Source organism: Antedon mediterranea, chromosome 8 (assembly GCF_964355755.1).
Source record: "Antedon mediterranea chromosome 8, ecAntMedi1.1, whole genome shotgun sequence".
Lineage (NCBI taxonomy): Eukaryota > Metazoa > Echinodermata > Crinoidea > Comatulida > Antedonidae > Antedon > Antedon mediterranea.
Window position 1 is genome coordinate 26,126,381 of NC_092677.1, and position 18,628 is coordinate 26,145,008.

Sequence of the window (18,628 nt, forward strand, 5' to 3'; positions counted from 1 at the left end):
AAAAAGTGAAACATATCTCCAGGAAACATGAGTGTAGAATTATATGAATGATTGATTCCAACTTAACGGATGATCTTTAACACAGTATAAATATTACGTTTATACAGTGTCAGATGGTTGGTCGACAGGCAATTCTAATCTTGTTCGACAAATCTTCATTCGAAATACAGTTTCAAATCTTATCTCGATCTTTATCTGAATTGTCCAATCATGTTTTAAGAGATGACAGCGTGTATGGTGTGCTGATTGAAATCCTTTAGTCCGTATTGTTTATACTGTATCAAGAGGAACATAACGTTTTGCACGCCGTACTCGTATTTATGTCAAATCACGTGTCATAAAGCTTCACGCGCGCCCACAAAACGCATTCATCATTTTCTTTTTTTTATCGACAACTTCTCAATATAATGTAATAATAGTGACCCATCATCCTTAAAGTAGAGTGATGGACATACAGACAGACCGAACAATGTATATTTAAGATTGGTTCCGACTATAAGACGTAACGCAATGACGTAAGCGAATCCAAACACAAGCGGTGGATTATTCAAACTGTCGCTTGTGATTGGTCAATTTGGTTGCGTTGCCGCTTACGTCCGGTCCTTGCGTTGCGTTCTATAGTGGGAACCAAGTTTTACAATATTATAAACTAGGGCTTAAATGGCCGAAGTGGTTTTTATGGGTTTGATTAGAAAGTTTCAGTGGCGTAACGCAGATGCCCAAGACCCCTGTTATAGGAGTGGCCCTCCAACGCTAGTGGTTCGACATAATTGTAATGCCTGTTTTTCCACTGGTTAATTTAACTCTTTTTCATTCAAACAAGAAACAGGTTATACATTATACGTTTACCAGGTGTTATTCAAATCCTCAGTATGTCTACTTTGTCTAGAATATTGAAAGTACAGTACATTACTGAGAGCCGTTATTGATTCAATTTGCTCGTGTGAATGCTATCTATGGTGAGTGGTAAGTGGTAACGCCAGTGGAATCCTCATCATATTTCTCACACACCTGTCTTTCTTCAGCTGTGTTTTAATCCACAGTTTGATGTGAGCTTTAGCAGTTTCTGCCACCTGTAACGTCACCCTTCACCTCCGATGCTGAGTTTACACCGGTAGCTTACGTAAGTGTACCGTTTCGTTCATTGAACCGTTGTGAATTGTAGGCTAGGCCTAAAGCTTGGTTCTCACTAGCGACGCAACGTAACGCAATCTACGCAACGTAAAAAAATTCCCTTCCAATCACTGTGTTTTCCCCCGCCTGCGTGAAATCAAACCTGCGATGTCTGCAGCACTAATTTGCGTCGTCGGTTCCCATTTGTGATTACGCAATGCGGCACTTTGCGTCAATACGTCGCTGCGTTGCGTCCTAGTGGATACCACGCTTTAAGCGTGGTTCCCACTAGCGACGCAACACAAGGACGTAACGCAACGCAAGTGAATTGACCAATCACAAGCGATGGCTTATTCGCTTGTGATTGCTAACTGTCTATAACTTCGCTTGTCATTGGTTAAAACGCTTGCGTTGCGTTTACGTCCTTGCGTTACGTTCTAGTGGGAACCAAGCTTTAGGGGCAAGTCTACCTTATTTCATGTATTTCAGTTTTAGCTCGAATTATTTCTTCAACACTCAGCTCAGGCTGGTAATACAAGTTATGCACTCCTGTCGAGATGACGCAAAGTGTACCTAGACTTAAAAGTTCGCTCCACTTATCAGCTTAATAGCATTGGTTATACAAGTTAGTTGGTATGAGATACAGTGTATTTGATTGGTAGGCCTACATACGTAGCAAACGTGCTCAATGTAAAATTCAGAATAAAAAAAGATAATATCTTTAACGTAGTATATTAGAGTGTTGTCAAATATGATTTGTGTGAAAAAGAATGACAATTTGACGTTTTTCGTAGACACCTTTGGCGTGGTAAACATGACGCTTTTGATGGTTGCATTTAAAATTATCTAAACAGAGTGCGTCGTGGAAAAATCAATCTAAGTATTCATCGGGCACAACTTTTTATAAGTATACATCTGAACTTTTCTTTTTTTTTAAATATTTTATTTTGTATCTCCATTGAGATCCTCCAGCCACTAATTAATACCCACAGCATTGTCATATTTTCAGTGCTTGTTTTATTTGTATCTCTATTGAGATCCAGCCACTGATACCCACAGCATTTTCATTTTTTCAGTGCTTATTTTATTTGTATCACTATTGAGATAGATTTCTAGCCACTGATACCCAATGGAAATTTCTTCACAAATTTGCCTTTGAATTTATATTTTGTCCTGGGCTATTTATGTGTAAAGAATGTCGTTGGAATCAATTCGCTTTAAGATCTGTCTACACTATCAAATTTTATGTGACAAACAAATGTGATGTGCCCATATATGGACATGATGATGTCATATCATTACCATATTTGGACACATCACACTTTTTTGTGGTCAAACTAATCTGATAGTGTAGACAGAGTTTTAGAGCCTTTCACAATGGTTTACAATATCAGCGTACCGATCAATCAAGGTATCAAATGTCAATCAAGATATTATACGTAAATAAAGTCAACACGCTTATCAATACATTTTCAATCAATTATCTCGATATATCTGAGTCAATTAGCCATTCAGTTGTGGATTATTAATCTGTAAGATGTCTGTGAAATTCGATCTTTTTGAAAGAAACAATACAATGAAAGGAGAATGGAGATACAGACGCTGTACGTGTTCGATGAATTAAATGTACAGAAAATTAAAAGAAGACAAGCTTCGTTCCCACGTAAAGGCGTAAGGCCAATTCACACAGACGAGTTGTACGTGTTTGAGGAAAGTACAGAAATGGACGGAAGACAAAACTAAAGCTTCGTTCCCTCGTAAAGGCGTAAGGCCAATTCACACAGACGAGTTGTACGTGTTTGAGGAAAGTACAGAAATGGACGGAAGACAAAACTAAAGCTTCGTTCTCCAGTGAAGGCGTAAGACCAATTCACACAGACGAGCTGTATGTGTTCGAGGAAAGCACAGAAATGGACAGAAGACAAAACTAAAGCTTCGTTCCCACGTAAAGGCGTAAGGCCAATTTATACAGACGAGCGGTAACGGTAAGCGGAAAACTGCGTAGCTTGTCCCACATAGAATCCGTATGCCTATCTAAATCCTGAGCGGAAACCTCCGTCCGCTCCCGTGTTCTGTGTAAGTTAATGGTCATAAGAAATATAATATACTCTATTTGTATTACCGTTACCGCTCGTCAATTGACATTTAGGCGCATGCAAGTGAGGTGGCCAATCACAAGCGAAAGGATCCAATACGTCAAGTTGCGTCGCCCAACAAGTGTGTGGACACAAGCTTATTAAAATGCCTGGAATCTCAGTACATCACACGGCGCGTACATAACGTCACATACTTTCAGTTTTGAATATTGTTAATTTTGCAAATTGAATATTACCACATAAGACTAATATGTCAATCACATCATAGAGGAAATATCCATGAACACATTAAGACCGTTTAGTGGAACAAAACAGGGTAAGAAAATGTTGCCATGGTTACATTGTTTGAAGGTGGTCTTTTGTGAAGACGCCACCACAGCCTGACATCTTTTTTAAGCCGGGGTATTTATAGATAAATAGGACATCCAGCAGTGACGTCATCTAATAAAAACAACCACTTACTGTTTCCAAGGTAATTTTCATGTTATAAAAACATTAAAATCAACATTCTAAATGACTAATATACGAGAAAATAATTATCTAAATTAAAGGTTTTATTTAATAATTTCACGTTGACAGGTGTCTTTTAAATATTTCTCTGCTTGACGTAACAATACGATTTGAATATTTTATATTACGATTGTGAATAAGCATATCACCTCTCTGTGTGGCTACCGTCATGTAGAGAGGACCACCAGAATCCGCGGTAAATAGGCTAACTAGCACTTAAGCTTGGTTCTCACTAGCGACGCAAAGTAACGCAATCTACGCAACGTAAGAAAATGCCCTTCCAATCATTGTGTTTGCCCCCACCTGCGTTAAATCAAATCTGCTATTTTTACAGCAATGGTGCCGGTGCGTCGTCGGTTCCCACTTGCGATTACGCAATGCATCACTTTGCGTCGATACGTCGCTGCGTTACGTTGCGTTGCGTTCTAGTGGGAACCACGCTTTAGCCACTGTACAACGAAGGTTAGTCAAAGGATCTTCTTAATAAGAAATTATTTACAGATACTCTGTTCGACTCGAGATTCCCTCGCTATACCTATACCCTCGCGAGCATGCCTCGTCATTTGGCACTTGGATAGTGACATAAAGTTCAATTCAAAATTGCATTTCTTAAAGATATTTATTACTGTACTCGAGATTCCCTCGCCATGCTTATAGGCTACCCTCGCGAGTATGCCTTAACCATTCATTTGGCAATTGGCTATAGTGACATTGAGCTCAATTCAAAATTGCATTCATTATAATTATCTTTTCATGGACGACAAACGTTAGGCCATGAATAACTAGTCCTCCGCTGTTAATTGGACCATAATTACTGTAAATTATTAAGATATACATATTAATTATATTAACAAATAACTAAACTAATTATATTTTATTTCACAATAAAGGCAAAATTATTAATAAGATAGGCTCACTTTTTGTTAACGATAAAGTAATTAATGAGGCTGAGACTGTATCGTTTGTTGGAGTATCACTTGATAAGAATCTTACATGGAAAACTCATCTCAACAATTTATGTAAAACATTACGTACAAAAATAGGTATTTTTTTTATAAATTAAGGTATTTTCTTCCTCAAAGTATTTAATGTTAATTTATAAATCATTTATTTTACCACTAATTACCTATGGTATTGAAGTATGGGGAAGTACACATTTAAGTTACTTAAACCAAGTTCTACTTATTCAAAAGATGTTCGTTCGCTGTGTTACGTTTTCTGATTTTAGAGCACATTCTATACCTTTGTTTAAGCAATTGTTGATTTTAGATGTGTTTAAATTGTATGAGTTGCATGTGCTTAAATTTATTTCCGATTTATTTTATTCTAGATTACCTCATCATATTATACTATACTTTAACTATGTAAACCATCCATTTAACACCCGATTTAATGACCCGTTTAATCTCTCGATCCCCTTTTGCCGTACGACCCTATCTCAAACCAATATAACATACCAAGGTCCCAAACTCTGGAATAAAATCCCAGTAAATATTAAGTCAATTTCATTTAGAACACAATTTGCCATCAAAGTCAAAGAACATTTAATAACCTTATATGATGCTTAGTTTTTTTTTCTAGTTTTATCTATTTAAAAAAAAAAATAAAAAAATGTGTATAATACTCTTCTATTACTTATTTCATATTCATATTGATAATGCCAGTGAGTTATTAATTTTCATATATGTAATTAATTTTCTTCAGATTTTTCTTTCTCAGAAATGATATACGTTCTAGTTTAAGTTTTATTTATTTTAAAAGGCCAAAACTCGATAAGCGAAAGCTTTTTTTTTTTGGTCTTTTGTCTTTAGTTTTGATTTTATGTATGTGAAAAAGAACTAACAAGAAAGAAAGACAATAAAGATTATTATTTGTGCCGTGACCCATAAAGCGTGGTTCCCACTAGGACGCAACACAACGACGTATTGACGCAAAGTGCTGTATTGCATAATCACAAGTGGGAACAGACGACGCAACAGTGCTACAAACATCGCAGGTTTGATTTCACGCAGGCGGGGTCAAACACAATGAGTGGAAGGGCATTTTCTTACGTTGCGTAGATTGCGTTACGTTGCGTCGCTAGTGGGAACCAAGCTTTACTAGGCCTCCGCTGTTAATTGGACCATAATTACTGTCAATTATTAAAATATACATATTAATTATATTTGTGCCGTTCTTTTGAAGGACGCGAAGTTGTAGGTTTCACGTGACCCATGGTGCGAGTTCATATGATGGTGAAAGGAGATGAGCTTTTAGAAAATCATGCGATAATGTAAACAGCAGTAAATACGGCGCTCGTGATGTCTTTAAAGTATTATTACATTTTTATCAGGCCTTTCTCTGGCCTTGAGAAGACGTAATATAATAAGAGCCATAGATGAATGGTGAATAGGACTGGACCGTTACAACAAAAGCAACGCAAATTATATGCATATAAATCGTGTCATGTATTAAAATATCTTCATCAACAAGTACCACCAGACGTTTAAAGCAAATTGTTTCTTAAGCGTGGTTCCCACTAGAACGCAAAGCAGCGACGTATTGACGCAAAGTGCTGTATTGCGTAATCACAAGTGAGAACCGACGACGCAATAGTATAGTACTGCAAACATCGTAGGTTTGATTTCACGCAGGCGGGGGCAAATACAATGATTGGAAGGGCATTTTCTTACGTTGCGTAGATTTTGTGACGTTGCGTCGCTAGTGGGAACCACGCTAGCAGATAAAATGTTATTTTGACCAATTTCAGCTTTAAATGTAGGCCTATATTTATGTATATTTTTAATGGACAATATATATTTTTTTATGAGATAATGTATTTTTCCTCACAGGTGTACTACTTAAACTGTAATAACTATTTCTAACAACGATTTGTGTCTCAATAAAAACAGTGTATTTCGATCGATCGATTTTCCCCGAGACTTTAAAAAAAATTTAGTTATGAAGGCCTAACATTGTTCAAATCGTTCTTCGTATATTGTGTATTCCGTAAATAATATTGGTTTCCCGAGACCCAACGCAAGCGATTTGACCGATGACAAGCGACAATAAACAATCGCTCGTGTTGTTGAAATCACTTACGTAACTTGCGTTGCGTCTTAAAGCGTGGTTCCCACTAGCGACGCAACGCAAGGACGTAACGCAACGCAAGTGAATTGACCAATCACAAGCGATGGTTTATTCGCTTGTGATTGCTAATCTATAACTTCGCTTGTCATCGGTTAAAACGCTTGCGTTGCGTTTACGTCCTTGCGTTACGTTCTAGTGAGAACCAAGCTATTTGAAGGACATTGTTTAAGCTTGGTTCCCACTAGAACGTAACGCAAGGACGTAAACGCAACGCAAGCGTTTTAACCAATGACAAGCGAAGTTATAGACAGTTAGCAATCACAAGCGAATAAGCCATCGCTTGTGATTGGTCAATTCACTTGCGTTGCGTTACGTCCTTGCGTTGCGTCGCTAGTGGGAACCACGCTTTACGTTGCGTAGATTGCGTTACGTTGCGTCGCTAGTGGGAACCAAGCTTAAGTAAGCCGGGGGTGTTTTTTTTCTCACAATTTTGCTCCATGTAAGTGACAATCTGTATTAGGCCTACAATTTTAAATTCATTTTCAACACATAAATTTGTTTTTACTTTGTTCTGTCGGCATGAGTGTTTTTATAAAGTGTCATAACTCTATATAATTAATAGGAAATAGGAAATAATCAAAATGCTAACTTTGTGTTTTTTTGGCCTACATTCCAGTACCGTAAAGATAAGTTACACTATATAATGGCAGATTTCCTGATCGATTTTTAAACAATCTAAAAATAACGTTAAAGTGTTGCATTCAGTAATCTTACCATTCAGAGCTAAGTACGTCTAATTTCTAACGGCAACAGAAAATGATCAACGGGTGTTTGATAATTGTCAATTTTGTAATTTGCGGCTTAACAGAAAACGTTTATTTTTCTTATTTGTTTTTATAAATGTAATTTTTTGAGTTATTATTCTCAAATGATAGAATCGTAATGAAGGCAGTTGCTACTCAATTTTACAATCACCTGTCGAGTTTTCGATCATTGTGCTATTTCTATGTTTGATTATAGAATGACTGATCTGGGAAATCTGCTGACTTAAGTCCAAGTGCTTATCGACAAACTCTACCAAATCAGCTGGCCTATATTAATTGAACAATAGTACATAACAATGCTTGAGGAGACAATCGACAAAATGGTTGAGTCGGTCGGTCGGTCTGTCCATGGAGGAAATATTATTTCCTTTATGGTTTTCCAGTCAATATTCAGTGTACAGTATTGATATATTAAAAAGTTAAAATGTAATACGTCGACGAAATAATCGAGGATGAAGCATTTTTGTTCAGAATTCAACCAGTTCAGTTTTGAAACATGAAAAACTACCGTAACTAACAGTAGGTTCGTCCGATTTGTATAGAGTTTATATCTGAAGACAATTAACAGCACCACCGTTTCTTGTCTCACTACTATAAACACTATAACATTGCCTCTACAAATACGTTATATCAACGCTATTCGGCAAGCCAACCTGGTTTGGAATTTGGTATTGAAATTTGTTTTTAATTTAACCAAGGCTGACTTGTGTGCACTGCCTACCAATATATTGTAGTACTGTAATCTTTTCTGTAATATTATGCGAATATCTCAGCTCATTATCTGCCTTATTGTTCACTATTGTACTTAAATCTGAAGGATTAAAACCAGAAATGAAAACATGATTCAATATCCTGTGCACAATCCTGCATTAGATGTGATCTATTTATTAACATTGTGTTATGTTTTATTAATTGAGGTTGTGATACAATATGGCTGATCATTTTTGTCATATGTAGTTATCGTTTGTGCGTACGTATACGAACGGAGTAGGCCTATATCGCTTTTTACGCCAATGTAGTGTATCATTCGTTCGTACGTATCGTTTTTATGACACGTACCGTACTGGAGTGCGTACGTATGGAGTATCGTTTTTACGGCAATAGAGTGTATCGTTCGTGCGTACGTAGCGTTTTTAAGATAAGTACCGCGTACAGGAGTACGAAATAGAGTATCGTTTTTACGCCATGGAGTGTATTGTTCGTGCGATACGTATCGTTTTTATGACACGTACCGTACTGGAGTGCGCGCGTAAGAATTGAGTATCGTTTTTTACGCCAATGTAGTGTATCATTCGTTCGTACGTATCGTTTTTATGACACGTACCGTACTGGAGTGCGTACGTATGGAGTATCGTTTTTACGGCAATGGAGTGTATTGTTCGTGCGTACGTAGCGTTTTTAAGACAAGTACCGCGTACAGGAGTAAGTACAAATAGAGTATCGTTTTTACGCCATGGAGTGTATTGTTCGTGCGTACGTATCGTTTTTATGACACGTACCGTACTGGAGTGCGCGCGTCACAATTGAGTATCGTTTTTTACGCCAATGTAGTGTATTGTTTGTGCGTTCGTATCGTTTTTATGACACGTACCATACTGGAGGGCGTACGAATGAAGTATCGTTTTTACGCCAAAGGTAGTGTATCGCGTGCAAATGATATTGCTGTCCGGTTTTCCGGATATCGACGTACGGATCGGATGGGTGTGCGTACAAAATCGGATATAAATACCAGGTAATTGTTTGCAGCAAACGTTTGTCATTACGATAAATGTGTGTTTTAGACGCGTGATTTTAAGTTAGGCTACAGGCTACCGTATTGGAGTACGTACGATCAACGGTATATCGTTTTTAAAGCTTGGTTCCCACTGGAACGTAACGCAAGGACGTAAACGCAACGCAAGCGTTTTAACCAATGACAAGCGAAGTTATAGACAGTTAGCAATCACAGGCGAATAAGCCATCGCTTGTGATTGGTCAATTCACTTGCGTTGCGTTACGTCCTTGCGTTGCGTCGCTAGTGTGAACCACGCTTTACACCACTTGTGCGTAACGTATCATTCTTATGACGCATGTATACCATACTGGAGAGTGCGTACGAACGGAGTTTACCGTTTGTGACGAAACTTGGAGTGTGTTTATGTATGTACTGTATATCGTTTTTAGGACCTGAGATCCTTTTTCAAGAAAGTATTTTTGTTTAAACAGTAGGCTTAATATGCTTACATTTTAAAAGGCCTTCTTTACGTTCATTTTACAACCTAATCTAAAACCATCTAATTCGGTATATCAGGGAAGAATAAAATCATGGTATATAGTTCTTACCTTTGGTAGGTTTTCTCGTTTTTAACAATTCCTCGGCTTTTTGTCCAGCTTCCCAGAAAAATTCCGATTGGTTTGTTAAATAATCGTAAGAAACGGATAAATCTTTGACCAATATCATGCCATTGGACTGACGATACGCAAACGGACAAAAAGCAGTATAATTCCCAAATTGTTTTCTTCCGTGGCAATTTCCGAATGCAAACACATCGGGGTTATTTTCCACAACCGAAACCACAGCCGAATAAAAAAACAATTCGTTGTTTTCTAATTGGCTATAAATACTAGCGTTTTTCCAAATTCGTGTCAGAAGGTTAGCCCTATGCACGGCAAACATTGCTTGACGGCGAAACATTCTTGGGCCGTAAGTGACAGCTCCTCTGTCTAGGGTAACGTCGGTACCTCTTTCGCAGTTTGCGACATTTCGTTCAATATCTTCCATACGTTGAAGAAACTTTGACACAACATCTGTATGTGCGTTTAGACGTCTTCTATCATCTTCCTCCGTTACATTACTACTGCTATTGGCAAACACAGATGATTCGGTACTGTTATCGTACTCCAACTGTGTTACAGTTGAGTTACCGCTTGATGATGAGTTTAAACTTAAAACCGTTGTAAAAGTTACAGATAAGACGAAAAACTCGCATAGCGAAGCTTGCATCTTGGTAATGTTTTGATTTTTCTCGAACTATATAATCCAAAAAGGTGCTGGTAGTCGAAGTAGTGTGTTGTTAGTGTTGCGATGTGGAGTTGCATTATGTCACACAGAAACGTATATAGCATTCACGGCCATCGATAGCTTGCTACTGTTGGCCTGCTATTCGCGACTAAAAGGACGTGCTCGCTCTCTGTGATGATGACGAAACAAAAACCGCCGTCCTATCGCAATTCATCTGATGTTGATTTAGTATTATACTATATTAGTGCAACACGCTTCTTTTCCACAACACGTTAAAATGACTTTTTAATGATGATCTTTTCTTGTAATAAGCCACAATTAACAAGTTAATTTTATCTTAGATATTGTATAAGTTGGCGATCGACAGTGTGTGTATAGTAATCATCGCTCCACCTCTTTTGACAAGATAAGAAGATGGTCTTCACAACCTATTGTGACGACAACGTAGCGAAGACAACACGCACAGTTCGATCAATCAATATATGATATATCGTTGTTCCAATTTATATTCATAATTATGTTAATTGCTGTCTATTAATCAATAATACAGACAAAAATTACCGTACCTTTTGATTAAAACAGTCTACTATGATAACTCCTTGATTTAAACGAGTTGCGCGCACGATATCGGCGTCCGGATTACCGGATATCGACGTACGGATCGGTGTGCGTACAAAAACGGATACAATTACCAGGTAGTTGTAAATTAACAACCCCCTGCAAATACAAAGTTCGTCAAACTGCTATTACGAGAAATATTGTGTTTAACACGCGTGATTTTAAGGTAGGCTACACGCGAGGTAAAATTAACGAACTGTGTATAAATATACAAGCTTCTACTACTAATGCAGAGTTAATTCAGAGTAATGATTGGTTACGATACAAATTAATTGATTTTTCACTCTGATGAAGGTTTTTCGATCCAGAAATGAATTTGGCTTACAGTCATATCACCTGCATTTAAATATCAATATCGTAGATAGGCCGCGTGTCCCTATAATAATAAATGATGGCGCTATTTACTAAAATCGCATCATGATACCGGTTCCATGCAATATAATTAATAATCTTAGTGGAATTTCGTTCGCGTTTGGAGATATTTTTAATAATAGTTAGTTTGTAATGTCTAATAATTCTTACTAAATGCTTTTACTAAGCAGTTTCCGAGGAATGTAAGGAATGCGGATTAGATGGGAACTATTATTATTAATCATCTATTTTTAGAACAAAATGGGTATTTCCCCTCATTACGTACGTACCTACCCATCCATGACCGACCGGAGGTGAAACACGATACGATCGAGAGACAGACGAGTTGTGATGTTTTAATGTAAGCCGGGAAGAGCGAATTGTTTCCTGGTTTTTGTTTTCTTAAATGGTAAGGCAGGATATGTATTGTTAATTCATTTGAGTATAAAGTAGATTGAGGCTCAGGAAACTGTGAACATAATCGTGTCGCTCAAAAGGCACAAAAGCGTCCTTTTATTTGTCTAGGCCTCTCATACACCACTAGTCACTAGCTAGGCCTAGTAGTAGTAAGTAGTGGTGACTAATCTAGGCTATAGGCTAGTTAGATCATCTCGGATATCCAACAGCACACACGAGGCAGACTCGTCTCAATAATACCAAGCAAGCTTAAGCGGAAACACTACGCAGAGCCTATTATTATTCGAGATATGGATAAGTGTAATATTCCTGCTTTCTTGACCAATATTTAAATGAAACAGACTAGTGTTCGTACTCATTTGCAAATCTCAAAACAACATTTCACAAAAGTAAACAGACTTATTTTTATCAAATATTTTATCAATTTTAATAATATATGTTGTAACTTGTATGCTTTATTTTTTATTATCAGTAAGACAAAAAAATACATTTCAAAATGGCAGAGGTCGACACAGTGGATGGTCTGACCTCCGGAATGGAATCAATTAATATAATTGGTGGAACTGGTGCTGTCTTGGCAATTGAACGTCTCGACTCCTTTACATTTGGCCAAGATATTGGAAGTGGATCATTTGGGAAAGTGATGAAAGCCCGTCATCCTACCTACAATGATGTTGCTATTAAAATGTTATTCCCAAACTGTGGGTATGTGTTTAAATAACAATAATATTTATATCTCCAGCTAATGAGAAATGGTAGGAAATCGTAAAATAAAATTGTGTGTTGTTTGAACAATTGTCACGACGTGTGCCAAGATTTTCTTGCTCAATTTGGAAAAAAATTTAACAATAAACATAATGTTTTAAATTCTAACTTAAATTCTAATGTTATTTACGTTACTATTTTATACATTTTTTGTTGTTGATTGTACACAATTTCTGAATAGGCACACATGATTTCTTCAGGGTTTTTTTTCTTTACAGAGAGGAAGCAATAAGAGAAGCCACAAAAATGAGAAAACTATGTGTTTATCCATCGATAGTAAATGTGATATGTTTAGCCATCGATGGACAGAAATTGGGAATTGTCATGGAGTGGATGAGACTTGGAAGTTTAAGATCTTTTCAACAACGAGTAAAACACATTCCATGGGCTCTTAGAATGAGAATGTTGAAAGATATCTCAGAGGGAATGTTCTTTCTTCATCATCATCAAAACCCTTCAATTGTTCACGGAGATTTAAAAGCTGAAAACATCTTTGTCAATGAGAATTTAGTTGTAAAGGTATGTTGCCTAGTAGTAGCCCCTTCACATCTCATAGCGAGACTCCAGAATTCATACACAGAACAAGGCTGCTGTTGTGTGTGTGTAAATGGGGTGTAAACTCCGGAATTTTTCTAGGCAATGATAGGAGTAGTAGTATATGCTGCTTTTTTTCTGCTTTTGTCTACACTATCAAACTTTATGTGATGTGCACATATATGGACATCATGATGTCATATCACTATACATGTATTTTGCCATATCACTATCATATTTTGGCACATCACACTTTTTTTGCCAAACTAGTTAGTGTAGACAGAGCTTTAAATCTGTTCAGACTAGTGGAGCATTTAATTGTTGCTGGTAAGCTATTCCATACATATAACCGATAGTTTACTACACCATCAAGTCAATATTCAATTGAAAATAATTATATTTATCAGATTGGTGATTTAGGTCTTTCACGAACTATGAAATCGATGATGGATAGACCAAAAGGTGGTACCCCAACTCACATGCCTCCTGAATACTTTACTATAAAATCTTCTCCAAATACCAAGTGGGACGTTTATAGTTTTGCCATTTTGCAATATGAAATTGGAAGTGGAGAAGAAGTTTATAAAGGTAGGTACATTCAACCCCCGAACTCACTTAAAAGACCTAATATCTGCGACCTAATACCTGCGACCTCATATCTGAAACCTCGTACCTGCAACCTTGTACCTGCAACTTCATATCTACAACCTTATATCTGTGACCTCATATCTGTGACCTCATATCTGCGACCTCATATATGCGACATCATATCTGCGACTGCATATCTGCATCCTCATCTGCGACCTCATATCTGCGACCTCATATCTGCGACCTCATATCTGCAACCTCATATATGCAACCTCAAATCTGCGACCTCATATCTGCGACTTCATATCTGCGACCTCATATCTGCATCCTCATCTGCGACCTCATATCTACAACCTCATATCTGCGACCTCATATCTGCGACCTCAAATCTGCGACCTCAAATCTGCAACCTCATATCTGCGACCTCATATCTGCGATACACATCTGTAATCATTGTATAACTGACTGCTACACCCTGTAACTTTTGTTTTTTTAGAGCTTGATGGTGACGCGTTCCGACTAGAATTACTTGTAAAGACGAGAAAAAAGCGTCTTCCAATTGAAGATCTGCCCGATGATACTCCATCTGTTGTCAAGGAGTTGATAGAAAAGTGCTGGGAACATGAGCCTGATGAAAGACCAGACTTTGAACGTAAGAAATTTGTTGGTACCTCTGTCTAGTATTATAATCACATCATAATCAAAACAATGGCATTTACAAGTATAGAACACTCTGAGCAATACTAGATGTCTCTGTGGCCAGTTTCGACGTATTAAATTGTTATTACTCTGAGAAATATTATGCCCAATATGAAACCTTCAATCTGTGAACGATCCCTTGATATTATATATTTTATACCTTATTAGTAGTTTTTAGTTAAAATCTGTAATCTTTTTTAGATATAAAAACTAGAGTTCAAAAGGAATACAATGAGAATTTTCATACGTCCATACACGAAGCATTAAAAGTTTGTCAACAGCAGTTATCACAGGTAGGAAAACAAATCTTTAAACTTAAGTTGTCTTTTGATAAAAAATAATCCATTTAATATTAAAGGTTTATTCCTTGTTATTAGATATGATCCCTAAAGATAGTATTAGTGGTAAAGTAAAGGCAGCGTCGCACAATAAATCGTCTCGTCGGGAGAAAAGCATGTTCTCCTTACGACCTAAAAACTACGGCCAATCATATCTCAAGACGACTCCCTCTTGTCGGGATTCAACTCAGACAGCATTGGCGAGTCCAGACGTTTCATCGGGCTTCGTCGTACGATGCTGTCTGAGTTGGCCGTTAATTGTACAATAAATATAGCAAGGAATTTGATCACTTTTAACATTTTAATTCCTTTGTTTTAGGAAGAAAAAAACACTACAGAACTTGACCAATCGAAAAATCTAACGACCGCTAATCCGATGTTTGGAATTGATAATGACAAACAAGCAAACAGTTCTAGAGAAAATGCAAATATCAATCAGAATAATTATAAAACACCAGAATTTGGAACTAAACGAATACTAGGTGAATCATATGGTGAAGAAACAGTGTTAAAGACTAACCGGTCTTTACTTACAACTGTCCCAGGATCTCAAAGAGTAAATATGAATGAATATGGCTCTGAAATGCGACATTCTGATTTTCAAGAAACAGCTGGTGCTTGTGGTTTAGAAAGTACAGTCAGTGAGTCGGTTCCTCAAATAAGTGAACGTTGTTCGTTAGAAAAGATTGCTGTATCTTGTACTGATGTATCAAGTGTTCATCGCAATATGACATCTGGAACAGCCACTACCAGCTCGGCAACACCTTTTGCAAGAAATCATCAAGATTTCATTGAACCTCCGACAGCACAACCTCTTCAGTCCGTACCACCTAATTCCGATTTTTATGCTTCCAGCCAATTCCCAATAAATACTTTTAGTGACTTAAGTCAGTACCAAGCAAAAAATCCTCCACAGCTAATGACAAGTAGTTATGGCGATTCCAGTTCCCACCAAGCATTATACACGGACAATAGAGTCAATTTTACTGGACAGCCAATACAAAATCCACATTATTTTGATAACAAACACCATCAAGGAGTTGGTATTCATGCACAAACTGCACAACCAAGGCCACCTCCTATAATACTCATAAGTAAGTAAAAACAATCAATTTAATATTACATCTAGTACCCTTTTCACATCTGGATAAATTTCTACAACTTGTAACCAGGTTTGATCTCCAAACTTATTACATGCATACTTGAACCCTGAGAAATCTTAAGAGAGAGCATAGTTGCACACTATTTGATTACTGTGATTGGTCTGTTTAATATACGGTCGCGCACAGTAAGAACTCGGGAACAAAAACAGGCCCATCATCGGTGTGTTTCTCTTCCAGGATTTCACAAGGAACCTCTCTGAAATCCTGGAGATTTTCTACAAAATTGTATTCACACTGTGTAAACCTGGTTACAAGTTTTTACATTTTACAGATGTGAATAGGGTATTAGATTACGATCTTCAATCACGCTCTTCATTGGGATTTTCCAAAAATAAGCTTTTGGATGTTTTGATTGATTTATTTATTTATTAGAAATTCTACACAATAATCAATACAAATAAAGATTGACGTAGTGGCATTGTTTTGCTTTGTTAGGAAGTTTTTATAATGTAAAATTCATTTCCTTCTGTATGCCTATTAAGCCTTGTCTACACTATCAAACTTTATGTGTCAAAAAAGTTTGATGTACCCATATATGGTAGTGTTATGCTTAAATATGGTAGTGATATGACATTATTATGTCCATATATGGGCACATCACATTTTTTTGACACATAAAGTTTGATAGTGTAGCCAAGGGTTTACTCACATAATAAGCTGGTATATTTATCATTCCATATAAATTGCTGTTTAGTGGGAAGTGGAAGATTGACTTGAAATATTGGGAAACTTTGCAATTATCAGGTTACTTGAGAGGTCTGACTTATGGTGAATTTAGTAACTAAAATTTAAACGTTTTCTTTCAACAACATTTACAGATTCTACCAGACCAATAGACTTTGACGTTATACGATGCATCAAGAGAAACCTTGGGCCAGATAAATTCAGAGATTTTGGAAGCGCTTTAGATTTTTCAGATACAGAAATTGATGTAATAAAGTACAACTTTGACAGGGATGGCTATCAAGAGCAAGTTCACCAACTCATCAGAAAATGGAAAGAACGATTTGGAGCCCCAACAGTTCATGATATCGCCAAGTGTTTGTTAAGTATTAGACAAATTGACATTATACACAAATTAAATCAACTTTAGTGCAAACTCTGTTTCCTGAATGAAAAAATAAAAAGCAATAGCAATAACACATATTAGTTATTAATTATATATGTAATTTGATAAATGTGTGGTAATTCCTACTGTATGGTATGTGAATAGGCCTTATGCAGTATTAACAGTATTCAATTTCACGTTTTCTGTGTTTGTGCTAAATTTGTAATCATGTTTTGATGTTAAACAGCTAATGATCTTTTTGTACCTTTACCATCATAACTCATTTGCTTTATGTAAACATTGATAATTAAAGTTGTTTACTGGATTATATTTTATATTTATTCAAATTTCATTTAAAATTTAAATACATATTGTGCTCCTTTATTAAATTTTATTAGTTTTTGTTAATACTATAACTAGCAGATCATTAATTCAAAATATCCTTCTGCAGATTTTATCTGTCTGTAAATAATGTATTAAATAATGTGTATTAATAGTAATGTATAAATATTATAACACAATCCAATTTAAATTTACCTGCTATCAAATTGTATTATCCACTTTACGGAATATATAATTAAAATGTGTTGTCCCGCAAAAACATGCAAAATGAAGATTAATTAAATCAGACTTTGTTTGAATAGGTTATTTTGTAGTTGTAATCAAGTATCAACATAATGTTTTCACTTATAAAATGACATAATAAATTGTTAAATTCAACCAAAAACACATTGGCTGGCAGTCCATTGTTGCTTTGAATTACACTTTTTTCAGGTAAAGAATTTTTTTTAGATCCGATTTTTAGTCAAAGTGGATAACTATTTTACAATATCATATTTCTATAAAATGTACATAAATGTCCTATTTTTTTCATTGCAATATCATTACATTTTTTAAAATGAGTTTGTAAAATAAATAACAATATGACTAATAGACCTATGTGCCGCATAATATTTTAAATAGAGGGATCTATTATTTATCATTTAACCAAGGACAGGGAATTGTTATTCAAAATGTAGATGTAAAACAGAAACATTATTTCCTTCTCTATGACCCAGTGCGGCGACCCTGCAAACATGACCTTTCTATAGACCATTCTATTAATGTGACTAGACGTGCTTCCTGCTTCTGTTTTTGAACTGTGGAGTCAGGTGTGTATTGATAATTATTTCTTTTTATAGTTTATGATATTTAAGAAACTAAACAGGTTATAGTACCAAACTATAGTCACTGTCTTATATTTTATATTGCAGTTTATAACTTATATATCAGTCAATGGCAGTTGCAGAAACACTACCAACCTACAGGTACTCTGAGTAGCCTATAGCCAATAGTCAATAATTGATAATTAATATATAAATAAGGCATACTTCTGCTTCAAATGTATTTTTAAGGCTTGCTATCAGAAATTGCAACAAATTTTTATTAATGTAAAAAATGTATTACTTTTTGTGTTTTGCATTATATTGTACTCTGCATCTGCATTTTCCCCCC

General features: G+C 36.2%; 2 protein-coding genes across 3 annotated transcripts in view; one reads left to right on the top strand and one right to left on the bottom strand.

Moving 5' to 3' along the window:
• LOC140056257 (probable G-protein coupled receptor CG31760) overlaps window positions 1-10,962 on the bottom strand; it is a 37,883-nt gene extending 26,921 nt beyond the window's left edge. Inside the window, exon 1 of the mRNA XM_072101565.1 lies at window positions 9,935-10,962. Coding sequence (XP_071957666.1) covers window positions 9,935-10,595 — 661 coding nt within the window. The 5' untranslated portion in view covers window positions 10,596-10,962. The remainder of the gene's footprint in view (window positions 1-9,934) is intronic.
• A 962-nt stretch (window positions 10,963-11,924) lies between these two features.
• LOC140057034 (receptor-interacting serine/threonine-protein kinase 1-like) lies at window positions 11,925-18,623 on the top strand. Of its 2 annotated transcripts, none has more exons than XM_072102572.1 (9): window positions 11,925-11,991; window positions 12,472-12,704; window positions 12,983-13,283; window positions 13,706-13,886; window positions 14,383-14,538; window positions 14,787-14,878; window positions 15,243-16,017; window positions 16,905-18,285; window positions 18,388-18,623. In XM_072102572.1, exons 2-8 carry the CDS (start codon window positions 12,496-12,498, stop codon window positions 17,177-17,179), a joined length of 1,989 nt encoding a protein of 662 aa, XP_071958673.1. In that variant the 5' UTR covers window positions 11,925-11,991; window positions 12,472-12,495; the 3' UTR covers window positions 17,180-18,285; window positions 18,388-18,623. The 2 variants fall into 2 exon arrangements, with proteins under 2 accessions (XP_071958673.1, XP_071958675.1); XM_072102574.1 differs by lacking the exon at window positions 11,925-11,991 and adding an exon at window positions 12,051-12,299.
• The last annotated feature ends 5 nt before the right edge of the window (window positions 18,624-18,628 follow it).

Excerpts from the sequence above, each read along its gene's own strand:
- LOC140057034 (XM_072102572.1), top strand. The coding sequence starts at position 12,496 with ATGGCAGAGGTCGACACAGTGGATGGTCTGACCTCCGGAATGGAATCA. Across the intron at positions 12,705-12,982 it reads ATGTTATTCCCAAACTGTGG|AGAGGAAGCAATAAGAGAAG; the intron begins GTATGTGTTTAA and ends TTTTCTTTACAG. Across the intron at positions 13,284-13,705 it reads ATGAGAATTTAGTTGTAAAG|ATTGGTGATTTAGGTCTTTC; the intron begins GTATGTTGCCTA and ends TATATTTATCAG.